Source organism: Lates calcarifer, linkage group LG16_LG22, assembly GCF_001640805.2.
Source record: "Lates calcarifer isolate ASB-BC8 linkage group LG16_LG22, TLL_Latcal_v3, whole genome shotgun sequence".
In the NCBI taxonomy this organism is placed as follows: domain Eukaryota; kingdom Metazoa; phylum Chordata; class Actinopteri; family Centropomidae; genus Lates; species Lates calcarifer.
The window spans coordinates 8965481-8992522 of NC_066848.1; the positions used below are offsets into that span (position 1 = coordinate 8965481).

At 42.2% G+C, this 27042-nt stretch overlaps 1 protein-coding gene across 2 annotated transcripts; it reads left to right on the plus strand.

The window, feature by feature from the left end:
- The first annotated feature begins 410 nt into the window (after positions 1 to 410).
- On the plus strand, positions 411 to 26947 carry LOC108880373 (serine/threonine-protein kinase MARK1). Of its 2 annotated transcripts, none has more exons than XM_018671851.2 (18): positions 411 to 816; positions 3589 to 3789; positions 8223 to 8276; positions 16019 to 16067; positions 16439 to 16504; positions 16863 to 16933; positions 18250 to 18306; positions 18473 to 18709; positions 20009 to 20128; positions 20854 to 20953; positions 21057 to 21169; positions 21259 to 21457; positions 22192 to 22373; positions 22553 to 22644; positions 22855 to 22995; positions 23136 to 23387; positions 25031 to 25075; positions 25200 to 26947. In XM_018671851.2, exons 1-18 carry the CDS (start codon positions 766 to 768, stop codon positions 25543 to 25545), a joined length of 2376 nt encoding a protein of 791 aa, XP_018527367.1. In that variant the 5' UTR covers positions 411 to 765; the 3' UTR covers positions 25546 to 26947. The 2 variants fall into 2 exon arrangements, with proteins under 2 accessions (XP_018527367.1, XP_018527368.1); XM_018671852.2 differs by having other exon boundaries at positions 21259 to 21412.
- The last annotated feature ends 95 nt before the right edge of the window (positions 26948 to 27042 follow it).

Consider the following 27042-nt stretch of genomic DNA (forward strand, 5'->3'; position numbering starts at 1 on the left):
ACATATAAGTAAAAGAAATAAGAAATAATGTATTTTATTTTTATTATTCCAGCCATAACTGAGCCCTTTATTTAGTCACACTGCAAAACCTACTGCTATATTGAATACGTCTGTATAATCAGGCTATTAGGGCCTCTACAAGTAGTAGCCTAATATGGACCGGTTTGGCAGGCTGTACACTCCCTATAGTTAGATCTGGTCTAAATCTGAGGGACACTGTTCCAACTGTGTGCTTAACTGTTTTCTGGTGACTTGAATAATGAGCTATAAAGAGAGGACAAAGGGAGTGTATGTGTCTGAGAGAGAGAGAGAGAGAGAGAGAGAGAGAGAGAGAGAGAGAGAGAGAGAGATCCTCCATCCTTCCTGGTGGGAGGTTTGAGATGCGCTGCGCAGACCCGTCCGCCGCCGACGCATCTTCCTGGCCTGCCCCCCTCTCTCTCTCCCTCTCCCTCTCCCCCCCTCAATCTATCTCTCTCTCTCTCTCTCTCTCTCTCACACACACACACACACACACACACAGTCACTCTTTCCTCCTTTTCTGTCTGCCGCTAGCCTACCTGAAGGGAAGTGCACGAAGCTAATCTAAATCTGGCGTGTCGGCGGGGCCTCGCGAGCGCTATGCTGCGGTAAAAGGCCGCCGTTTGCGGTGTTTACAGGGGATGTAGAGAGGGGACAGAGACACCGCTCTCCCCGACGGACCGCGCCGTGTCTGCCCTGCTCTGCCCAGCCCCGCTGCATCGCTGAGCGGCCTGCGAAGCACACAAGATGTCGACCAGAACGCCATTGCCCACGGTGAACGAGCGTGACACCGAGAATGTAAGTGCTGTTATCCGAGAGACACCGGTGTGATACCGGACGTTGGAGCGGAATAATAATGGCTATTTTGCGCACTGGTCGGTGCAGGTTTATGACAGCGGTTTTTGGGGTTGTAGACAGTGTTGCAGAGAGACTCGACCATTCAGCACTGTGGCTTTTCCCCCCTTCTTTCCCCCCTCTGACGAGAATAAAAGCATGGAGCCTTGAATAACCTAGAATAAAGGTGCAGTTTGGTTATGCCTGTCCCAGTTTCTGTAGCTTCTCAATAAGGCTAGCCATAACAACGCACTGCGTCAGTATGCTGGCTTTAGTGGTAACACGCGAAGCTTGAATGTTAACGTTTAGAATTAAAAATGCTGGCTATGTGGCCTGTGGAAAAATGGTGTTGCTCCACTCGTACAACTGAGGGTATTTTCTAGTCCACAACGTCAATAATTGGGGAGGGTGGGGGAGGATGTTGCCCTACTTTTCAATGGCAACGCTTGGTAGCATCGCAATGTGACATCCATCACCTATTGGGCCCTGTTGTAACTGCACGCTCAGTGCTGAGGAGGAGGAGGAGGAGGGAGCGAGTTATTATTCACCATTCTGCTGCCACGACTCTGATGAGTTAAAGCAGCACAGAGACGTGTATTTATTTAAAAAAAAAAATGGCTTAAACCGCGGGAGATTTCTCTTTTCCTCTGTGTGAAGGAATGTTTATGTGCGACCGCCTATCACCCCGCTGCTCGCGCACATACGCTCACGCGCACATACAGCGCTGCACAAATAATAAAAATACCTCTTCTGAGATCAGTCCAAATGAGGACTGCTGTATGTATGCTGACAGACTCTGACATATCTAGGTTCATCTGATTTTTTTTCCTGGAAACAAGACGAGGCACAGACTAGAACCTCCTTGTATTATATTGTGTTACAAGCACAAGCAGTGGAAAATAGCTGGGAGCAGTTTACTTTAAAGGCTATTGCCAGATTTTAAAATAGTGCTTTTGTTTTCGCCCTGCATTTTAGAGTATATGTATCTGTATTTTTCCTATTAGGTGATAAAATTCAAATTAGAAAATCCATTTGTGTTTCAGCAAAGTTATATCACTTAACAAACCTTAATGTTGACTTTACAGGAATACTATAAGCTCTCTGAGCATTCTCTGTGTTCAGTAATGCATCAGCTTCGGGGACTGCTAATGTAACTGTCTAACTGTCTAATGCTGCTTTAGGTCTCACAGACATAGACGTAGACTGCTAGGCGGCTATTAAAGCACTGCTTCAGCAGCACTGGCAGTAGCCAGCCAGCCTAGCCTGCCTCTGTTTGACTCTAGCATGCAGCCCCAGGGCCCACTAGCAGCTGAACTGCATTGCATAACAGCTTATTACTCAGAGGGACGAGTGGCTTTTAGTGCGGCAAAATAGAAGAAGCTCTCTCCTTGCTTTCTTGTTTTTTTATGTCTCTGTGTGTGTCTGCACAGGTGTGTGTTTTTTATTTATTTTTTAATGTCTGCCCTCCCTGAAGACACAAAGTCAGTGGCTGGGAGTTAACGAATGAGTGAGTGAAACAAACTTTGTGTGTTAATCAAGCACTAGTGCTCCAAATCACCTACCTGTCCAGATGCTCCTTAGTTAATTTAGAGAATTCAGAGCCAGGCCAAGTGTGTGTTTGTATGTACACGCATGTGTGGCTGAAGGATAGCCATATGACAAATCTGGTCTTAAGTTGATGAAAAGAACTAAAATCATTTTAGTGTGGATATTTACCACCTGCAAATGCAAGAAAGACAAGTGCAAACGACACACATTGCTCTGTAATGGAAATCTAAAAGAGGGTTTTGGTGCATTAGAAACAAAGATGCTGACTTTAACTGGCATCTAATCAAGATTGCTCCTTGGCCACCTTTCACTCTCTCACATGCACACACACACCATGACACTAGGGAGTGTTTGAGTCCTGCAGTGTAGCTCTCTCCCTCTGTCAGGATGTGGGCTGGCTGAGGTGATGTGCACCCTGCAGGGTGTAGCGTTTCCCTGATGAAATGGGAGCAGGGGAGACTGGGTAACCAGACCAAGGCTTTATTCTCTGGCTGGGTGTGGTGCTCTGGAGCAGAGGATCATGGGATCTTTGACCTGGACTGACATCAGCAGCTGTTGTAGAGGAGAGGAAACAGACAGCAGAGACTAGGCGAAGCCTGTGCCAGCGTTGTACTTATAGCAAGCTGTTCCTAATTCACCTTCACATGCCATATCACAGGGACACTTGTTGTTATCTGAGGAGCCAGTAATATTGTTATAACTTTTGACTCTGTATTGCACATCTTGTGGGTAGTCTCAAAAGCGCAAAGTCAAAGGAGTTCACTTTCTTTTGTTATCAAATCTTGTCTGTTATGGTCTTTAGGTTAGGAGGTTAAGGTGTCACAAAGGGAGAGGAGGGAACCTGATTCTCTCCCACACAGTTCCTCAGTAATCTTACTTGGAGGGTACTGTGTGTGTCTGTCTGTAAATGTAGCTATATATCCTCACAGTATCCAGAACACCGGATCCCCCTTTTGGATCCGAGACTGTGTTAATGGGTTCATCTCTGTTTGCACAGCAAATATCCCAGCTTTGGCACACAAAAGCCTCCACTGCAGCAGTGATTCTGCTGCATTGTTTGTATGTGTGCAGCCACTGTAGCAAGAAGAAGGGTCCTGGTGGAGGTTCAGGGACTTTTAGTATTAGTATCAAAGTGCCAGTCAGGGAATGAGGATGTCGTTGATTTCTGCTCGTTTGGCTTTTCTGCAGCATTCATCGGTGGACGGCTTTGTTGAACCCCCGGTCCCCCCAACAAAGTCTGCAAGTCGCCACAGCCTGCCGCGATGTCGCAACTCTTTCACCTCCACAGAGGAGCATCCCCACATTGGCAATTACCGCCTCCTCAAGACCATTGGGAAGGGAAATTTCGCCAAGGTGAAGCTGGCACGACATGTCCTGACAGGACGAGAGGTGAGACATGTTTTTATTTACATTTCACATATCATGTAGGTTCTTATTTAATACTTCATCCCAAAACTCATGTCACAAATATTCTGATAATAATTTCAGCTCCAGTAACATTGCAAAAAAGCTCTGATAGTTCTGATTCAGAGTGTACTTAAGGTCATTTGCTCATCTCATCTCATTCCCTTTTGTGAATGCATCCACCAGAGAAGTTTAACAGAAAGATGGTACCATACAATATTTACTTGGTTGAACTCTTTCACAGAGAGATGATGCTTGAACAGGTATTTTGTAAATGAGACACTGATTTGCTCCAGTTTTGGCCTGTTCCGACTGTAAAGGAGAATTAATGATCTTCTGTCATGATGATATTGTACTTGACCATGTTAGTTTTCGCAGTCAAGTCAGGTCAAGCTCCCAGTTTCTGTCACGTACTTACGCACACACATATACAGTTATACACTGCTGACCTGTCAGAGTGATAGACGTCCTGCTTTGGTGTGTCTGTAATTAAAGCTCCTGTTTCCCTAAGGAGAAAACAATGACCTGCGATCTGTTCACTGTCTTTCACTCAGCGGGACCCACAGCACTCACTGACAGCCCTGATCCACCTCAGATGTCCTCTCATGTCTGTGTCTCAGCCACTTACATCCTCTAATCCTCTGAGTTACATTATCTACCTGTTCATATCATAGTATTTGGGACATAAATATTCTCCCAGGTGATACCATTAACAGTTTGATCCATTCTGTGTCCTTTAATGCTAAATGTTAAACAGGCATACTGGGTATGCTACCCACTGTTTGCTGAGAAGGTCAGGTGCTGCTCTGTGTGCCTGAGTGCCTTTGCTGGCTCATCAGAATGCAAAGGCATGGATCACAGTGAGACAGAGAACAGGTGGAAAGAACATAACCCACCGAAACTGATGCAATCTCAGCTTGAACCTAGTGAGGCTCTAACAAGCAAAGATTTTGCTCATGTGTAGAAACAAATAAAGGTTTTGCTTTATTGCAAATTTTTAAACATAAAAAGGAGCTCTGTGGTGGAAGAAGAAGGTGAGACAGAGCAGCAGCCGCTTGACAGAGTGTGACAGAGTCTCTTCTATCTGTTGAAGAGGGTGACTACTGGATGTGGACACACATTGCATTCACACACACACACACACACACACACACACACACACACACACACACACACACGCTCAGCTGCACTGATGGAAACATTTGCCTCTACCATATGCCCTCATCTCCCACCTACTAGTGAGGGCCCCTGAAACAATATTAGTATTAATCAATTTATTGTATCAGTTTTCAGGGAAATCACATAATCTCACATCAACATCACACATTAATCTGCTAATTATTTCATCTTTAATGTTAACACATAAAAGGATTTCAACTCCCATTTTCAGAAGCTGTCAGTATACTCATACATAGTAGATTTAACAAATGTACTGGAAGAGCCAAATATAGACATAAAGATGACAACAACAAAGCTTAAAAGAATTGCTAAGCAAACCTGAACATACAACTGTTACATGGCAAGTGGTTATGAAAACTGAAGTCTAGCCAAGTCAGTTTTATTTATTGTATGTGGCCCAAAAACACGAAACACTTAGAAAGACAAACCCTAGAATACACAGTATATTGTATAGGTTATGTGATAAATCAGTGGATGCCTTGAGTATGTGCAGAGTGTGTACAGTCTGCCTTGACGTACACAAGACGAAGATGTATTAAGTTCATTTTAAGTACATATTATGTACATTCCTATACATTTTATATATATATATATATATTCTATTAAATATTTTAATGCTTATTTCAAACATGTCACTCACGCCAGCTAGCTACCTAACAGCAGTGAAACCTTTCTTCTCTCTTTATGAGACATCATCTTACTCTCCCCTAAAATAGTTCCCTTTAGCACACAGACATCATGACCCTGTGGTTTTGAAAAAATAGTTCAGAGGGAAATAAAAGTGTAGAGGAACATGTAAAGCACTTCAGCACACAAATGATGCTATGACTAAGTTTCCCCTCTGTGTCCTCTATCTGAATATTCACATGTACAAGTTTTATATGCGCGCATGATCACAAGACCTGCATACGGTGAAGAGCATATGGCCCGTGTGTTACGAATGCGCTGAATAATTAACAGTGATGCACGTTGCCCTTCTGTCACTGTGGGACTGAATTATTCACCCTCATGTCCATTAGAGAGAGAACACACACACACACAGGCACACAAACACTCGCATATGATGTGATGCCATCCATGCAGTCATCATATCTCAATCTGAACACAAAAAGGGAAATGTTTGTGCACTGCATCATAGAGGAAATGTAATGGATATCTGACTCATGCAAAGGGAATAGTGGAAGTTAGAACAATGGATTGACACACGAGGACAGCCTCAACACCTGCATGCATACATCACAGCACACACATACACAGACACGTGCACGCATACGTGCCTCCATCTGAGTTTTGGCCATGACAGGAGGAAGCAGAGAGGAGGGGACTGAAGTCTGTCTGTGCACCTGCTCACCTAAGACAGACTGCGAAAAGACACCACCTGCGTACTGCGTGTGTCTACACACAGCGAGCCTCTCTGCAGCCTTTCACTCCGCTCAGGCGTCACTCTGCTGCTACACTCTGTCCCTTTTCACAGCCACTACACTGGCATTGTTATGGAGTTTAGCTTCCGGGTTTGAATAAAATTAAATGTCCCAAGCAACTTGTAGGTCTTAGGGAAACCCTGCTCGGGATGAATAACCTGCATTCTCTCCACCATGATTCAGCATTTGCTTTCTGGTTTTCCCCTTAACAGGCTGCTTGGGATTAGAGCCAGAGTCTGCACTCACTGAAGCATGCTTATTAAGCTCTTATAAGGCCAGAGTCACAGTAATGCCATTATAATAAATTGCAATTAATGCTTTCATATCATTAATCTCCAAAGGCAATTTCCCTCCTCTCTCCCTTGTATAAAGAGGTCGGAGGTCAGGGTTGCAACCTCTGTGCCAGAAACAGTTGAATATAAAGGATGGCAGAGGATAAAACAAGCTTAATTTACCTGAGTGTAGTGTCAATAATATGGAAATGCAACACAACACAAGAATTAAAATTGGGATTGGACATCGATTGAATTGCAGATTTTAGACGCTACTAACAGTTATTTAAAAAAACAAAAAAACTGCACAAATGATTTTGTCACTTCACCAGAGCTGTCACACCACCAGAGCCATGAGTAGCTCCTCCTTTTCCATTGTGAATTATTTTATGGGACAATGGTATCCTGTCACATCAACACCACACTCTCAAATCAAGACATTTTAGTATGCATGCTGCTGTTTTTGAGAATATGTTGTTTAAAAATCTGTTCATCTCATTGGAACGGTGTTGATTGAAAACAGCTTGAGTCTGAGTTTATTTTTTGGCAGTTAATGACAATACTAAACTGTAAAAAAGAGAATAAACATAATCACATTTAGATACATTTAATGCTATGAATGAGGTCTATAGAAGCCATGCAGGTCTGAAATAGTGTGAACCAACCAGGAACCATCCTCAGATCCCTTTCATTACTAAAAAGATTCTGTGGTAATTTGTATTTGGTTAAACCGCAAACTCAGCCTGACACTACTAGTGGCATTCTTATTTATTCCGCCATTCTTAAGTCTATGCAATAAAACTATACAATTATTTTGTGCAACAACGAAAAGCCATATGTATTCTTTCACTGTAATTACATTACATTGTAAAACTGCTCGTCAGTCACTTTTCAGCCTAATGTATGGGCTTACTGGTGAGTCTGCAGTATGGCTCAGCTAGTGGCTTTGTGAAAGCTGCTGAGCTCTCAGAAAGTGAGGGGAGCAGGTCTGTTTCAGTGTGCACTTTGGGGTGATTATTGAGATGGATGGATCAGACTGCTGCCCAGCAAGATCTGCCAAGCCCACAGTAGATCAACCTGCAGAGTCGTATATGCTAACACTGGCTTGGCTGCCACACAGTTTACCTTAGTTGGTCTGTCTTTATATTGTCTGTGGATGCATTTACATATACTTACTATTTATTCAGCATCATGAACAAACACACATTTATCTCTGTTTTTTCCCATGGCTGTTTTTTTATTTCTCAAAGCTTCATCTCTTCACAAATAACTGAAAAGAAAAGCTTTAAGGTGTGTTCAGACTGAACACAGCAGTTCAGCTGTGACATGTTTTGACAAAGCCGCCTCACAGCAGAATGGTGAAATAATGAGGATAGTTCATTTCAACACAGGCTTTTGCTGTACAACCAAAACACAAATACAACACTAGAATTAGTTTTGACATCTCTGTTGTCTTTTATCCCCTCCTGTCTCCATTCCCCCCTCTTCCCTTCCCTCCCATCCCGTCCTTTCTCTGTCTTTGTCATCCTGTCTCTTCTCTCTCTAGGTGGCAGTGAAGATTATAGACAAAACTCAGCTGAATCCCACCAGTCTACAGAAGGTGAGTCTGTGTTTTATGGCCGCATGGTAACATTAACGTCTTGGTTACAGTGCTCATGGCTTTTCCATTAGTCATTCCTGAGTTCTTGCTGTTCTGTTTTCTTTGCTCTTTGAACTCAGGATGTGCTGTTTTACATAATGTAATCAGATGTAGTCAGGAGAGACCACAAGGCATGTTTAATCTCCACGTCCAACCCCTCCTCACTCTTGACTCTCTGTTGGTTTGTGGTTAGGAGCGGCTAAAAATACCCCTGCCTGCATGTTTGTCACTTACCCTTGTCTACCAGTCATAACCAATTACAACGAAGGGTTTGGGACCGTTTCCTGATTACTGAGTCCAAATCCAGCTCTTTCTGCTGATTAAATGCACACACACACACACACAACACACACACACACACCACACACACACACACACATGCACACACACTCACACTCTCATCCACACACACACAATCCTCATGACAGATTAGACCATGTAGAAGGAAAGCAGCCATAGCTACAATATGAGGCAGCATCACCTACTGTGAATCTAAAAATAATGCAGGCATGCACCTTACTGGCAGGAATTCAGTCAGGTGCTCTTTTAATTTTACTATAACTGTTTTACTGTAAAGGATAAACAAGCAGCTGCTGTGGTGACTCATTATAATAATGGACCAATATAAGCACCACACCTACATAAATGGCAGTTGATGTCTTGATGGATCTCCTGGCCTCTATCCCTCTGCAAACAACTGGGTGAGAAAATATGGCTGCTGTAAACATCTTGACCAAATAATGACAACAATTAGCTTCCTAAAATGTCTGCCGTCCAGCATCGGTCTGAATGGGGATTAGACCGTAATTATAAAGGGCTAATGTGAGACCAAATTTTGTAATCTTTGATATTCTACTTGTAGATCTGTAAAACAAGACAATTCTGAGTCTATCAGGGCATTTACTAGCATGATTTTGTTCCTGACATTATTCTCCACAAGCGAAGCACATCTGTAATTGACTTGGATTTTAATGGGATCCGACTGCAATTCCTCAGCCAGTCAGTGCGAAGATGCTGTGAGAATTTCAAGCTCTCAGTTCCATACTCATCTAATCTGACTGAGATACATTTCATTGTGGAAGCTCTTTTGTTAAACAGCCTATTGTGTGGCTCCTAATCTGCACGCACACAGTGGAGTAATGAACAGAAGTGGTGTGTGTGTATGCGTGTTGCATTGAGATTCTGAATATGAACTGACTCTGACTCTGACTGATTTGGGTCTTGTCTAGGTCATGATGAGCGCTTAGATACCCAATGGGTCAGGTTGTCTGCTGCCTGGTGATGAACGTAGCAGGGCAGACGTATCATGTGAGACTGAGGACCAATCAGGATCTCTCTGATCAATTATTCAGTTGGCCTTTCAAATGTCATCTGCTGTGGACCTGAGAGGGTCAATATGTAAACGTCTTACAGCTTTTTGTGGGGGTTGAACCTTTATTGGTGTGATAGCATGTATGTATATTGATGTTTGCACGTACACATACATTCATTTGTGAAATCTGGTGTGTGTGTGTGTGTGTGTGGATCTGCAAGTGTAGAGATTCTTGTATCTCTATATGGAGCTTATGTGTAGTTTTATTATTTTAATGTCCTCTGAACTCTACTATAGATTGCTGTAATGGTATACAGAAGTGCCATCTGCAATGCAGAAGCTTGCTTCATAATGCAGCAGTTGTCTCCTGGATAGAATCGATTGTCTCATTGACTCAGTGTCCTATGCTATCCTCATGAAACCTCTACTATAGATGCATTAAAGGTAGCATCCACTTTAATTTTTTACGTTTTTGTTTGGTCACTCTTGTGACCTTGGATTGGCCGAATATTATCTGGGGAAAATTAAGTCCAGGAAAAGATTAACATCAACATTGTCAATCATTGGTTCTTATGCTGTGTTCCATTAAAGGCAGGGGGTCTGAATTTCCCATCTGAAATGTCCAATGTCCGACCTCCAGGCATTTAAGGTGTATGATGCCAAACATGAACAAAAAACATGGCTGACTGTGACAAGCTGGTGGGTTTTTTTGGCTAGTGATCAGACAACTGAACTGTCAGCAGAGTTCATAGGGGCCAAAATTGTTACTGAAGTATTACATTTTAGTTTATGGTTTAGTGGGAGACTTTTAGCGGCATTCCATTGTACTTTTCCTAGTAGGATGGAAAATCATGACTTCTGAGTTGTCTGGAGTGCAGCATTATTCCTGGTATTTGGAACTGGTTAACAAGTTACAGTTTCAGAGGACAAGAACTGAAACTCACCACTTTCATTTAATAAATAGACTTAAGGGATCTACAGGAGCACTGTGGATCATTTTACCCTCTGACCATGTTCATTCGGAGTATTTAAAATCAAACAACAACAAAAAAATCTTCTCTTTTAATTTGAAAATTCTATTTGATACCGTTGACAACTTTGGTCTTCAGTGTTGCCAACATCTCTTACTGACATTTCTGTTTCAGTGTTTTGGCTGCTTGTTTTGTTCTCCATGTTTAGAAATCTAGACTGAATTTCACTGCGTTCCTCAAGGGTCTGGGCTGCTCTTTTTGCTCTTTTGCCATCGTGACCCTTACCCTGAAAAGACAGAAAATTCTAATAGTGAATTGATGTAAAAATTAAAAAGCCATACGCAAGTAGTCAAAGTAGTTGTGCAACACAGTTTCTTGGACATTAAATTTATCATAGTGCAGTGTACATTTTTATGGTTAGAAATGCCATTCTGTACAGCTGAGCGGGCTATTTCTAGAGGCGGATATAAACAACAGACGGGCATAATTATTGATTCAGTGACTCAGACTTTTTACATGCATGAAGAGCAGAAGTTGACGGATTCTCTGGTGCATCTGAAAAGTGGACCTTGTCTCCTTCTCTGCTTTGGAGTTGATTAAACATTTTTCACTGTGGATAAACCTGGGGAAGAACTGAACAATGCATATATTTCACTGTACAATGTTAGTGTTTTTTTTATTTGTTTGTCATCCTGTTTGTTGGTCAGCGTGGGTGAGCGAGGTCTGGAGGGGTCTGATCTGGCTACATCACTCATCCGCTCACTGTTAACAGCGGCTCTTTCATGTTAGCCCGTCAAAATGCCACTGATCTCTCTTTTTATGGTCTCAAGAGGAGCCAGGCTGTGGGCACACCATCTGGCACTGTAGGCACAGCCAGCACTCTGGCAGATCCTATACAGCCACATGCACACACACAAGCACACACACACAAGCCAGCATGACACACACAGACATACACAGGAGATCCTTTGGCTTGTGCAGAAGGCTCTAGCTGGCAGAACCTCAGTCTTTTTAGTGTTTTAGTCATAGTTTTGGAAACATTTCACATGCATGCATTCATTCCTGTACCTGTGTGCAGCCATTTACTCACTTATACACACAGGCGTTCTCTCACTTATCTCAGAGTAGGATTTAAAGCAGGGTCCACATTGCAGAGACGAGGAGATAAAGTCAATCCTAAAATCCATGTTTTTATCACTTATTCTCCAGAGCTTGTCTTTGTCTGGTGTTCCCCTTGGATTATTTGATTGTAAAAAAAGAGGTAAGCAGAGGCCAGAATGAGTCATGAGGTTAGAATGAAGCTCTGGTCTGTTCCTTTATGGCCCATTGGCGCTCTCTGCCCTGGTGTGACTTTGTGGTGGTTTCAGTACAACAGGAAATGAGGTCAGCTGAGCTTCCAAAGCACCTCCTTAGATCCACCACAGGAAATGCATCACAAGTCATCTGTGGTCAGGGATGTTGACGTTGTCATGGTTTTTAGGCATTTCAGCCCTAAAATAGGCCTCTCCGTTAATCCCCTCTTCCACTGAGCAAACACTGCTCTCATCCCACCAGCCCATCGCTCTCTGTCTCCTTCTAATCTGTAAATAAAAGTTGTTTCTTTTTGTTGCATCAACAAAGACAACGTCTGTGAAATATTAAAGGTTATATGATCGACTAGTCAGACATGCTACTTTGGACTGTTTCAGGAAAAATCAGAGCTTGTGCTGTTAAAATGCAGAACACATTGACATTTGGAAAAAGTGGAGCCGTTTGGTTTGTGACGCAAAACAGGCTGCAGGAGTGAAGAGAGTAAACGTCACTGACAGAAACACTGGCAGCTTCCAAACACAAAATCTACAAGCCAAACCTAACTACAACTACAGTGCTTCAGTCTCACTATCATATATCTGCGTGTGATTGTATGATGTTTTCTGTTTTTTAAGGTGGACAGAGAGCCTTCAGAACTATTTACTCTGACTATTTGTGTATTTTCTGTCAGTTGTAAAAAGCCTACCATGAGGTCAAGCTCTCTTAATGGCTGTTGTTTGTGTCTGTCTTGCGCCTGCCACTCTGCATTAGCCAATGAAATGCTGTTGAGCCCATGGGCTACAACAGCTTTGGTCTTGTTCGGATGAGTGGAATGTCATTAGACCGACAGCGCTGTTGTCCAAGATGAATCATAATACAAATCAAATGCTGAGTGTGGTTTACCTGTTCGTTGTATGTTTTCAGTACTTTTGTGGCTTTGACTGAGAGTTAAAATGGGCTCCTTGGCAGAAGTGGGGTCTGCTGCTAAGTTGTCTCTTGGTGTTGTGGATAATGAATAATGAGTGGTACATCTTTGTAGAGGCAGAGGGAGATAGAGGCGGAGAGATGTGCCTTTTCTTGTCGGGGTTATTTTCAGCACTTCAGGAGTCGAGGACAGGTCGGGACAGTGCATGTGAATGTCAGTGACACTTTCAGTCCCTATGCCTGTTTGTTTCTGTCTCTCACCGTCTTTCTCTCACAAACTGCAAGCAGAGGTTATTTACTGATTTGTGGTTTTGAGGCAGTGTTTGTGTACATGAAAACATGCTCTCACACACTCATTAGAGGAACAAGGGCTTTCAGACTACTCATCCTATCAATAAACTCCATGTTGAATGTGACTGAAATAGTCCAGCCAGTTCCTGTAAGTGCTCCCAGTCTGATATCTGCTGTCCTGCTCCTTCTGCATGGGGACTCTGCTGTAATTAAGGCTAGTTTGGGAGTCTGGGTGCCCCTGGGTGGCTGGAAGTAGGTCACTGGCACAGACTACTGAGATCCAGGCGCATTGGAAACGGCGTGTTTTCGTGTGTGATACACATTTTGTTTTTGCAGCTATTCTTGTAATCGTTTTTGTCAGTCGCTGTCTCAATTCCTCATCCGAACTGACCAATTTGAATCATCTGAGTCTGAAAGAAGGTCATTTTGCCTCAAAGGAAGTTTGGCCCAAATACTCACTACTTGCTCACCTTGTCCACAGCCACCTTAAAAACTGCTTTATGCCATGCTGTCACTACCCTTTGTGCCTGTAGATATTATTGATATTTATACTAGACTGGATCAAAGACCCCAAACTCATTATCTCCTGTCAGCCTCCATGGTAGCTACATCCCTATTGAGCTTGTATTGACAGGCACTGTTTGTTGTTGTCATTTTCCGCTGCCCCTTCTCAGATTTGTTCTAATTTTTGTTTCCAAGTGGCTGCACGCGTGCTTCCCATGTGAGGGGCTTTAGGGCAATGACGCAAACAAGAGAGAGAGAGAGTGATGCAGTGAGAGGAAGAGATAAGAGATCAAGATAAAACACTGAGTCTTTAGTCCGTCACTCAGTCAGAATAATTAAGAATTTGTGTCTTGATAGATGCATCACATGTAAAAGCACATGCATGGATGGATGCCTATTTGAGGCTATGACTTGTGTGTTTATTCTTGTGTACTGCAGGACATCTTCTGGTTATTGTGTCAGTGTATTTCCACTCTAATTGACTTTGTTACCATGGGGGAACCTCTCAGGCCAACATAGCAGCTGATGAATATAGAGCAGGGATTGCCACACAGGAGAAGCTCGCAATTCTGAGCCACTCAGGAATCAAAGGTTTTTGGAGACAAAAACATAGTCTCCACCAATCAGACTATAAAATCTGCATTGCACACACACTGTAGTTTTCAGCAAATATTTACCCAAACAGGAGTAAATAGTGCATCTTTTAGGAGCTGTTTTCAGCTGTGGATTAATACACATTTAATGCCGTAGTATTTCAGCAGGAGGATGGTGTATGCGAGAACTACGGTGCCCATGTATTCAAGATGTCACCCAGTGCTGCAGTGTGGCTCATTAATGCATTGTAAATACATTTGGACAACAATGGAGCTCCATTGCACAGAGAAATTATATAAACAGGCTTTGGCTATACAGACAATACTTGTTAAAAGGAAGAATATCTTTGTTAATTTTCTTATTCTTTTTATGCAAGTTTTTTTGACAGTAGTCAAAAAATTGACAAAAGAAGTGATATTCTTAAGCCCCTTGCAGCAGGTCTCTGTATGCTGTGTCTGTGTGCAGGGTCTAATGAGATGAGAGGTGTCAGAGAGAAAGAAAATGAGAAGCAGGCGAGCAAGTAGAGACAGAGAACAGAAGAAAGAATTACAGTGAGAGAGAGTACCTGCATGTTGTCGAACCAGACTGTAGCTGAGAGGTCCCACAGAGTCGGGCCTGCTCACACTGGTATAATGGCTGTGTTTGATGACCTAGAAACATAGACTATCCCAGTACTTATGTAACACTTAAAAGGACCATTAGAGAAGTTGCATGCACACACACTGGTGTACACACATGCATACACACCAATGCATTGTCCATTCTCATTTTTTTAAATTTGACATGTTCAACAATGACATGTAATAGTAATCGTCAGTTTTCTCATTTTAGAATAGCCTGAAGATAATAGCATTTTTTTGTGACGTATTTGCTCAATCAAAGTGGTCTGCAAATGGCAAAATCAGTGTTCTGTCTCCGGTAGCAGTAGATGCTAAATCCCAGCAGAGCGAGTGTTGAAATTTAACACTCAAACACAGCCTCAGCACAGCACAACTGGAAATCAGCAGAATGTAAATGATTCAACAGCACCTCTAAGTGGCTGCCAGAGTTCGTCTGACATAAACAGTCACGCCAAGACTGAGGAGACATGGTTTTAAATTATTATAACCCTAAACACTCTCCTTTCTGACTCTGCCCTTAGCTGTTATACATGGTGCTCACAGAAAACAGACTAGAGATAGTGATATTTCCTTTTATTGGTTTCTCCCAAGACTAGATAGAAACTTTTCCCATCTGCAGCAAAGGGGCTCTTATCAAGTTAAACCCTGTAAAGGAGCTCAAATTCTGCTGCATTTTGTTTTCTAGAACTGCAGGACTAAGGCATCAGTATGATTGTGCTGCTGTGCTGCTGTTTTCTTTCTTTTTTTTGCATGTTCTTGTTAAGATGATTATTAGACAACAGATGCCATAACTGGCAAGCTGTAAGCCTGTGTACTTTGCCTCTGTGGTGGCCGCCTGTGTGTTATGCTGTTGTATGGCTATTTGGATGGCTGACTGGCTGGACTGCAGCGTGTCAGCAGAGTTGTAATTCTGGTCCTTATCTGTGTAGGGTAGGCTTTAGTGCGACTTTGTCGCTGCATCTGCCACATTGCTTTACACAGTACAGTAGTCTCATGTTCCTGCAGAGTGTGATCCAGTTTCAGATGTATACACACTTTGGAGTTTTTAGTGGCTCAGTTCCCTTCGCTTAGCTCCCTAATCAGTGCTTAATAACATTTTCTAACAGTGCTTTCTCAGAGCTGATGTGCTGGGTCACTGCTCGTAATGTTATTCAACATGTTTTTGGAAGCATTAAATATCCCTCTGTGTCTCAACAGCTCTTCAGGGAAGTCCGAATAATGAAGATACTGAATCATCCAAATATAGGTAAGTTCAAATTGGAACCTGCAGCAGCATGATGACAGCAGAGCAGTAAGACCCAGCACTTACTGCTAAAGCAGTATAACTTGCCGCTGGATCTGTCAAAGAAATACAATTCTTAAAAAATGTCAGATCCCACTAATTAGTTCACCAGATATATTGATATTTTTTTAACATGGGAACCTCAGATTTTCTGTTCTCTGGCTTTTCTTTTCAAAATTCATTGAGACTAAGATATCAGTTTTAATGCAATGAGGACTCCCTGACAAGATCAGAAGATTCAGCTAATACCAATGAAGGATATATTCTACTTTAAATAGCTCATTTATTTTGTCCCTGTCTCATTCTTTCTACCTTTTCTTCAATCTCTTCTGCAGTGAAATTGTTTGAGGTGATTGAGACAGAGAAGACACTTTATTTGGTGATGGAGTATGCCAGTGGTGGTGAGTGAAGCATGCCCACTATAAATGTGTAATGTTCAGTTGCTCTTGTGAGTGTATTCCTGCTTGATATATCCACAAATATTAGTTCTAGAGCAATTTCAGAAGCATACACAGACAGAATCACTGTAAGTTTAAGCTGCCTCTAATGTAATATTCATCACAGAGCATCTTGATCTTTACAAATCTGTAACTGTAGCTATTCATCATCTCAAATACTTGAGAAAGTAAAACGTGCCATTTTGTCAATGCTTACCTCACAACACACATGGATTGTGATAGCACTAGTTGTGATAAAGATGATATATATAAACGGGTGAGAATGAACTGATTGATTGTGTGTTTCCTCTGTCTACTCCAGGAGAAGTATTTGACTATCTAGTGGCTCATGGCAGAATGAAGGAGAAGGAAGCCAGGGCCAAGTTCAGACAGGTGAGTCATCAGTATTGCTGCGCTCACACCTCTGTCGTCATTCCATTACTGTTTTCAGAGGGAAGACTGCATATGCCAAGATCGAGCTTCGTCACCAACTGCAGAGGAAAGATGGAGCGCAGATAGCTTGGTCTGAGAGAACGCAGGTTGAGAGTAACTTCCTTGTAGATGCTGCTCTGACACCTAGTGGTGCTACAAGAGCAATAAAGCATCTACAGCAGTTTCTGGGTTTCTCTTTCATGCTCACCAATGCAGAATTTGTCTCCTGCTCCTAATTTTCTTTTTATTCAATGACGCATAAGCAAGATCTTCTTAAACAAATACTTTCACATCCATGCTGTTCATATTTAAAATCCCTCATTGATGTTTTTAGATGAGTCAGGGGAACTTTGTGTGACACACTGTGGGCAGTTTGTGTGTCTCTCTATGTGTCACAGTACAGATAGCTCAACATTCAGAAAGTGCTCACATTGTGTGTGCCTTAGTACAGGAAGGTGGGTGGCATTTGTGTAAGAACAGTGTGTTTTTCTCTTTGATTGATACTGTAGCTATTCTGGCATATGTGAAGTGAAATTTCCCTGTCAACTGCCTAGCAACTGTTGAGTGGTGACTTGCATGACAATTGCAGTTCATAAACCTCAGATAGAGATGGCAGTAGCCCCATGATGCTCAAACATTTTCTGCACTGCTCCTCTTTTAGAGGCAAAAAAAAGGTAATGCCCTCTTTCCCACTAAACCACATTCAACCAGTTACCATACTGAGGATGTTCCGTTAGCAGTCAGTCAGTTTTTGAACACAGAGGACATAATTGGAGCTTTTCTGCCGCATTGGCATTGAATCTAGATAGTTAATTGACTTCAGGTTTGATAGTGAAGTGTTTGCTCAATGAGAATGAACTATTTTGCTTTTCTTATTTGTGAAAAATGTCCATAACTTTTGTTATCAGCTTATCTAGCTAATGTGAAGCTAACGTGAAACCTTGCTAGTAAAAAAGAACTTTTGTTTGTTTATTGCTTTAGTATGAGATAAACCATTGTAGTGTTGTACTATTTTTCCAACTATTAGTCAATAAGTCATTGATTGGCAATTGTTTTGATGAGTAAATGACTTATTGACTAATAGTACTTGATATTTACAGTATTTTACAAAAGTATTTTTGGGTCTTGGTCTGTTGTGTTGTACATCTGTCTCTTATTTTTTGTCTTTACGTAATGAACTATGTAACTACTGTTTTGAAAAGTGCTATGTAAATAGTTTTCTTTCTTAATCTGTAATATACCTGTACTGTCTAATGATGTGTGTGTTTGTATTTCAGATTGTGTCTGCAGTGCAGTATTGTCACCAGAGGAGGATAGTACACAGAGATCTAAAGGTGAGGATCTAAACTCATACTCTCTCCTAAACTCTCTCATATCTGATTTCTCCTGACCCGTATCAAGGCAGTCTGTCTTGAGAAAAACCCTCTATGAATAAATGCGCTGTCAGTGCTGATAACTTGAATCCACATGGTGATTTTCCCCCATCTCTCCCCATTTCAGGCGGAGAACCTGTTGTTAGATGCAGACATGAACATCAAGATAGCTGACTTTGGCTTTAGCAACGAGTTCACTGTGGGCAGTAAGCTGGACACTTTCTGTGGCTCCCCGCCGTATGCTGCTCCAGAACTCTTCCAGGGAAAGAAGTATGATGGACCAGAAGTGGATGTCTGGAGCCTTGGGGTCATCCTCTATACACTGGTCAGCGGATCACTGCCCTTCGATGGACAGAACCTAAAGGTGTGCGGAGTTGACCGGGGAGTATACACTGGGTTTGAATATCTTTCCCAGGTTCCCTACAACTATTGTTGTAAAGTGCCATACCACAAATACATTTGGGGAGAGACCTTCCAAAAGTGTGTGCCATTTTCTCCACTTACACAATTCACAGCATCTCATCTTTCTCTCCAACACGGTGTACACTCAAGCTCATTCGAAACACAATGAGACCTTTAATCTATCCTCCAAAACAAAATATGAAACAACACAGCCGCCTCTGTGGAAGGGGAAGAAAACAGCAAAAATAACACCTGCATGCATCAGAATATATAAATAATTCAGTCTGAGTCTGACTTCATATAGACGGTAAAGGTAAATTTAAAGATAAAGTGCAAAATGAAATGCTACAGTCTGGTATCCTAACCAAGTTTCTTATAAATGAAGTATGAACTCAAGCTGTTCTAACTCAATGAGGATGTTTATGTGCATCAACTCAAAACTGGGTAACTCGAATAACTAAATTAAGAGTGGAATTTCCTGTGTCTGTCGATTGGAATGAGAGATTGTAGTGATTAATCCACTCTGCTTTAATAATGCAGCAGTTTTGGAAAAAATCTTGAAGCTGCAGTGAATGAACTGAGGTGGAAATATTCTACATTTGGCAATTTGTTATGTGTGTTTCTAGCTGCGCTGATTTGTCTGTAGTCTTTTAAAGCTGCACCAATAAACAATATTTCTATATTAACAATTGAACATATGACCACATGTAATGTGTCGCTCATGCTGCTGAACTGAGGGAATTATCACTGAAATTGTGCCTTCTCCCTCAATTCCACAGAGCTTTCTAAGCGCCTTTCAGCACAGTGTTTTGGTTTTATGGCTCACAAACATTTGTTTTCAGCTATGACAGGCAGCTGTTTTTAGTAAAAAGGCTCTGTTAAATCCACTGTACACTACAAGAATTGCTTTTGAATGCTATTAAGTATTTAGCAGCTAAAAAGCCAGATATTTCCCTCAGGAGTTTATGTAGACCAAAAACAGAGCTAGATGAGAGTGAATATTGAACTTATATTAACCAGTTGGTCAGAAGCATGACCCCAACTGAATACCAGTGTTGCTCTGTATCTGCTAGATGGAGTGAATAGCCCACTCTATGCTAACATGATTGCCCCAACAAATTTATACAGTGATCGTGTTTACAGCTTGGTTCCACTGCCCCAAAATGGCCAAAACAGAAATATAACATAAAAAGAAGAAACAGAAATATGTTGCTAATTTCTCATTTGTTTTTTGTACGTCTGTCTGTGGCTTGGTGTGTAGGAACTGAGGGAGAGGGTCCTGCGAGGAAAGTACCGCATTCCTTTCTACATGTCCACAGACTGTGAAAACCTGCTGAAGAAACTGCTTGTGCTTAACCCCGTCAAGCGAGGCAGTTTGGAGGTATTATTAGCATTTGCATCTCCACAGTTATTTGCTCCATTCACAAATGTTTTGTACAGTGGCAGGCTTGCACTCGAACAGACAGTCACAATGGTTTGGAGCATGATTGTTGTGTGTCATCTGAGAACACATAATAGTTGCTGTTGTTAATTATGAACCAGCAGAATACTTCAATTTACAGCCTGTCAGATTGAGATTTGGAAACATTATTCATCTGAGATCAAAGAATGGTCTTGCATAATTCATTGATGAAATAATTTACAAATAATAAAACTAAATATAACTTGCTGAAGCATAAGAAACAAATAAAGTCATTATGCATTTTACTTTCAATGCATCCATCTTATTGGGATGTTTGGGGCTTGTCTCTCCTTTGCAAACAATAGGTTTTAGGTGTCAGTTCAATTCACACTCTGTCCAGAGTCGATACCACCCCTGCACTCAGAACCAGGCTGAAGTTCAATAGTAAAGATTTCTCCACCAACAATTGATTGCACTGTTGTTCAGCCACAGCTGAACTGAACTGGAATCAAAAAGATTTCACAAAGAAATTTCTCAATTGTTGTCTGTTGTGTCCTTTGCCAGACACTTAACTGTCATGTTGTATAATTAACTGACATGAGTCATGATTAATTATCTGCCATTAAAAGATTAATAGTTGAAACTTAAGTTGAGCTAATTGTACTGGACTTACACCAGTTCTAACTGTCTTGTTTCTTTATTAGCAAATCATGAAAGACCACTGGATGAATGTGGGTCATGAGGAGGAGGAGCTAAAACCTTATATCGAGCCCGAAGCCGACTTCAGTGATTCATCCAGAATAGGTGTGTCTGACTTTGTGTTTGTGTGTTTTTTGCATAGACATCACGCTTTATGTCTTGTCCATGACTAACTCTGTGATTTATATTGACTTCTGTCTGCCATCAGAGCTCATGGTGACGATGGGTTTCCCTAAAGATGAGATCACAGAGTCTCTACATAGCCAGAAGTACGATGATGTCATGGCCACCTACCTGCTGTTGGGTAGAAAAGCTCCAGAGGTCAGTTTGTTTGACTTACATTGTCTTAACATCATCACCAGTAGGTAATGCTCTGACCATATACCTCATCTGGTGTCTTTATGTTTCAGTTTGAGGGGAGCGAGCCTCTGACTAACAGCATCCTGGGCCAGCGACAGCGACCGACCAGTGACATCAACAACAGCTCCAGCATTTCTCCCGCCCATCCCAAGGTCACGCGCAGCATCTCGGCCAATCAGAAGCAGCGCCGCTACAGTGATCATGGTGGGGATGATGATGGTGGTGGTGGTGGTGTCGTAGAGAAGCCAAGTAAAGTAACCTCGTCCTTCCCCGCTCTGAGAGTGCTGCTGGCTGCGTGTTGTGTAGGGGGAAGTTGCTTTCAGTCTCTGAGGCTAGTATCCATCCTGCTCATGTGCCTCTGAGCAAGGCATTAGAGCACATCCACCTTCACTGGTGCTCTTATGTAGCTGAATGAAGCTGTTAAAGCTTTACAAAGTATTTTCCTCTTTGGAATGGTAAAGAAAGCACATTTTATTCTTTGTGTTCAAAGATTTAATTTAAGCTTAAGCTGTTATTATGAAGCAAACAGCCAACCCATTTTCATAAATAGTATAAATTCACAAATCAGTGACTCAACCTAACCACTGCACTGGTTGCGTAGCAGCTTCCTTCTATGTCATGTGGGGCCATTGTGTCTGCCGCCATCTGCTGGCTGGCTGTTTTCCTGCAGCTCCCTCAGAAACAGCACCTCAAAGCATGACGAGGGAACAGCTCTGCTTTGTACCTGCTCACCTTGGCTTCTGTAGATGTATAACTTATGAAACAAATTGTTGTTGCAGAGTATATTATGTGACATACTGGATGATGTGTAAATACTGGCTTTGAGTGGCTTTGAGTGGCTTTTTTTGGCATTGTTATAACGAAAAGACACTGTCCCTACCTGTTTGTTTTTGTCGAAAAATTCCTGGCAGCAGAGCTGTAGAATTAAGGATGTCCTTGGTGGAATGTATCTAAACCCATTCCCATATGTGACTCTCTCCTAGTGGGCCCGTCTGTGCCCCCAGCAGTATCGTATACAAAGCGCGGCCAGGCCTTGAGTGTGGAAAGTGACCACAGGGAGGAGTGGGACGGAGCACGCCGGCTGGAGCTCAACACCTCAAAAGGAGACGTTCCAGCTTCACCACTGGGGGTGCAGGAGAGGAAGAAAACTACAAGTGCTGTAGGGGTGAGAAAGTAGTGGACACACAGAGATTTACATGTACAAAACATGAGCAAACAGGTATAGGAGGGATCACAATGACAGAAAAAGTAGAGGTTACAGTTTTTAGTGCTGCTTAAGTGATCATCTTTCACTAATATTCATTTATCCAAAATATCTTTTTTGGTGTCTGTCTTCATAAATAGACCAATGGATCAATGACCCGCAGGAACACATATGTGTGTGAACGATCCTCCACTGACCGCTACTCAGCTATTCCCAATGGCAAAGACAGCAGGTAAACACAAACACATCCACTCTTAACTACTGGATGAGATTTAACTCCTATGTTCATGTTCTCTGTTTTTTTATATTCTTGTCCAGGTAGATTTTCTAATGAGTTGTATAGTGCATCATGCAAACCTCATTGTACAAATGAGTATGTTTTAGTATTATGTTTTAGAATATTTTCATCCTCATCCTAACGCTCTCTGCTCTTTGTCCCCAGTTTAACTGAGGTGTCAGGTAGTACCCCGTCAACTGCAATGAGCTCAACACGACCTCGTCACACTAAGTCCATGTCATCATCAGGGCATCCTTCAAAAAGCACACTGCCCCCCATTGAGGACAACACAGAGCTTAAAGCCAGGTGAGCAGCCTGATCCTGCCATTATCACCAATTATGGTGAAGATGGTGATGCTGACAGTATAATTTACCTCCAAATTACATTTCGCAAGCATGCTGATGTGCACGTGTTCTGTCCCGTAATCATTGTTTTTATTTTGCAGCTCCTCTCCGCGGGGTCCCTCCACCTCTCCGTCTGCACACAGTATTAGCACCCCAGAGAAGAACCGTTTCCCTCGTGGTACCACCAGCCGCAGCACCTTCCATGGAGCTCAGCTCAGAGACCGGCGCAGCGCTACCTACAATGGCCCCCCGGCCTCACCAACACTGTCCCATGATACGGGTGCTCTGGCTCAGCAACGCAGGGGCACTTCCACCGGGATCATCAGCAAGATCACCTCCAAGTTTGTCCGCAGGTCAGTGAAGCCAAAAGGCAGCACAAATGATACACAAGGTTGTAGTTAACACATCTTTCACCTGACAGCTCAGGTATTCATTCAATTCCTGCTGGCAGGAGTTTTAAAGGAAGTGTCAAGTTTTAAAGGAATGGATCTGTTTTGAAGGAATTTTTCTTTTCCTGCTTAGTCAGACAAACTTGTAGATGCTGTTTTATGTCTCTCACATCTAAAGTTAGGTGGTGATTTTAGTAACTGATCCTTGAGTAGTAATCACACTGAATGTCAGTGGGATCATTAACTAGAAAGGTAATGAGAGAAATTCCAGTTTAAACTTCTTCAAAGTGTGAATGTGAATGACTAGTCTGACTAAACTAAGTGCTCTAATTAATATTTTTCCTGTATGTTGTCTGCTTTCATTGGTTAAAAAATTACCTTATACCAAACTTTATATCCTTTTTTGTCTTTACATGCAGCCACGATATGAATGTTAATATACTTATGCTTATGTATTTGAAATAATACATTCTCAGTAGGTTCCAGTAGCTGTCTCTCTGAAAGATATCTAGTTCATGAGCTATGCTACATTGAGATATTCTGTTTACCTTCAAAGTGCACGGGGAGACATAAATATCATCCATGGATTTGTCTTTCTCTGGTTAAGCTTAAAGAAATAGTAAAAATTCCCCAAAACCAAACTATCTGAAGAGATTTAGAGAGTACTTGGTGCAAAATGTGTTAAGATAATTTTATATACACTTCTTGAGCAATAAAAACAAAGAAAGCATCATATGCTCTCCCAGCCTCTTGAAATAGATGTGCTCTGATCTATTCCCAATCCTTAGAGCTTATTATACATGCACACTGTTACCCTTTCCTGTCAATATGACAAGCAAAGGATACAACCTCCTCATCCATACGCCAGTTATCTCCTAGTGTCACCTTCACACTGGCCCATCTTGTAGAGGCTCACAGCTTTCTCTCCTTTTCTCTCTGCATAGAGCTCTGTCTTTCAGGTCAACCCGGAGGTAGGAGAACACAACGCTTGCTGCACTTGTCTCCCCTGTCCAAAAAAAACAAAAAACAACTCTGTGCCCACTATGACCTTGGCCCGTGTTTCCTTAACCCCTTACGTACTTGCCCACCACACCACATCCTTGCTTACTGACACCCTTGTTATGCCGTGTATTTCCTTCCCCTGTGTCCACTGCCTCGAGAGCAAACCTTACAGCTCACCAGCTTCTCCTGTACTAAGCCACAATATCTGCTTCTCAAGTCGCTGGCTTTCCTCTCCTTACTCTCCCCCGTCTTCATGCTGCGCTTAAGAGAAAAGATCAGACAAATTACACAGGTTGAATCAAAGACTTAGAACCGCTTTTGCACTCCTTACAGATCAGTGGGGATTAAGGAAAGGTGGTGTACAGTAGACGGTCAGATGCATTTGGTTATTGTGAAGGAGCCACGACAGTATGTGCCTGGAAAAGTCACAGTCACCTCATTGTGTGCTGAACCCTGATACCCAGGAGTGTGGATTCTTTCCTGGCATGATGCCTGACACCCCTCTCTGTGTCCAGTGATGATGACGGTGGTGGTGGTAGTGGGTGGGTGGGGCACATGTTCACATCAGCTCATGGGAGTAACAGTGTATTCCTGGTTTATTTCAGGGTGCCTAGTGAGGGAGAGGCCAGTGCCAGGACAGAAACACCAAGGTGAGAATTTGATTGAGATGTCGATTTCACAGAGAGCCCATAACCTCTGCCTCCTTCAACGTCTCTCTATCTTTCCCTCTCTCTGCTCTTTCTCTCTGCCTGTCCTCTACTTATATTACTGTAGGAGTGCGTCCGGCGATGCTAAAGAGGAAGGCGGTCGGGACTCCAAGCCTCGCTCACTGCGTTTCACCTGGAGCATGAAGACCACCTCCTCCATGGAGCCCGCCGAGATGATGAGGGAGATCCGAAAGGTTCTGGATGCCAACAGTTGCGATTACGAGCAGCGTGAACGCTTCCTGCTTTTCTGCGTCCACGGCGATGCTCGCCAGGACAACCTGGTCCAATGGGAGATGGAGGTGTGCAAGTTGCCCCGCCTTTCACTCAACGGCGTGCGCTTCAAGAGGATATCGGGCACGTCCATCGCCTTTAAGAATATCGCCTGCAAAATTGCTAACGAGCTCAAACTGTGACAGCAGATGGAGTCCCAGTCAGTCTTTGGTGAGCTCTGGTTATGGTCTCATCTCATCACTGGATTAGTGTTGACTTAACAGGACAAAATTCAGCACTGAAGGTCCTCACCATGCAGAATCAGGGTGGACTCGGCTGGTAATGTGCAATACTGGCCACGAATGTACTGTACAGGGTAGTGGATCAGAGAGATCACACAAGGTTTAACCTCTGTGACAGAGCGATAGCAAAAACAACTTACCCCCACGCCCTCCCCCACCCACCCTCAACCTTTTTTTTTCCTTCCGTCCGGCTCTCTGTCTCTCTCATCAGCCCCACTGCTCCTCGTCATAGGACACATTCATGTAACATATGCAGTATGCAACTGAAGATGACCATCCTGCAATAATGTTTTCAATCTCTTTTTCTAAACGCCTACTACAAGATCTACTCTCCTCGCTGAATAACCATTAAAATTACTGAAAGCTAAAATAGCCGCTTTTCCACCTGTGTTAAGTCAGTATATAGATCAGGCTGGAGCCCATACTAAAACTATGTAAAAAGAGAATTGTACTGTATGCATAACATCTGCAGGTACTGTATTGTATATTGATTTTGCGTTCTGTACAGAATTTTATTGTCAATACTGTCTTTTTTCATGGAATTTGAGTTCTTTCCTAATATAATTGATGTCTCTTAGAGCATTATCCTTTTGGTCTGTGAGTTTTTTTATTCTTTTTTTTTTTTTTTAAGAGCCACCATATGAAAATAGTGTTTTTAATTTAATTTAAAGAGCACTAAATTATTTTGTGGAATATTGAGGGATCTATTCCCTTGCCTTTTATGTTATATTTTATTTGCCTACAGAAAAAAAACACTAAGTTGCACCACATAGACTTGAGTAGTAACTTCAGTTAAAACTGAAAATGTGTTCACTTTATTTTCTCTCAGCAGCAGGTCAGTGATTTGGAGATCCTGCTGCTATTGCACAAGTTTTCCAGGGTGATGTGTATGAACATGAGAGTATGCACCTGTATTTCTATCATGTTAGTTTGGTAGTCCTCAATTACAAAAAAAAGCAGGGTTTAAATTGGTTTACTTTAGAAAGCAGAGGACAGGACATCTTCATCCAAAGGACTTAGGATGCATGAAATGTCAAACAATCATCACGGAAGACGCAATTTTTCTCGTGGAGCCTTTCTTAAGAGCCTGATTTAGTCCTGCCACCAGTGTGATTGTGCAGGTACTTGTGTATCTCCTTGCTTGTGTTTTTCTTTATTTTGTTTTTTTGGTTGTTTTTTTTTTTTTTCCTTTTTAATTCAGCGGATTTTACTGTATTTATTCCATTACATTGTAATGTGCTGCTTTGTAGAATTGAGGCGTGCACTTTGTTGGAGAAAATAAAAAGGATTTTATTTGTTTGTATTTATTTTATTTCATTTTTCTTGTTTTTATCATAATTCCCCAACTAACTTCAAGGCGATAATTTCCCTCAAGGGTTTGCATGGACATGTTAGTGT

Coding starts and splice junctions, on each gene's coding strand:
- LOC108880373 (XM_018671851.2), top strand. CDS start 766: ATGTCGACCAGAACGCCATTGCCCACGGTGAACGAGCGTGACACCGAG. Junction 3,790..8,222: donor ATGTCCTGACAGGACGAGAG/GTGAGACATGTT, acceptor TTCTCTCTCTAG/GTGGCAGTGAAGATTATAGA. Junction 25,076..25,199: donor GCCAGGACAGAAACACCAAG/GTGAGAATTTGA, acceptor ATATTACTGTAG/GAGTGCGTCCGGCGATGCTA.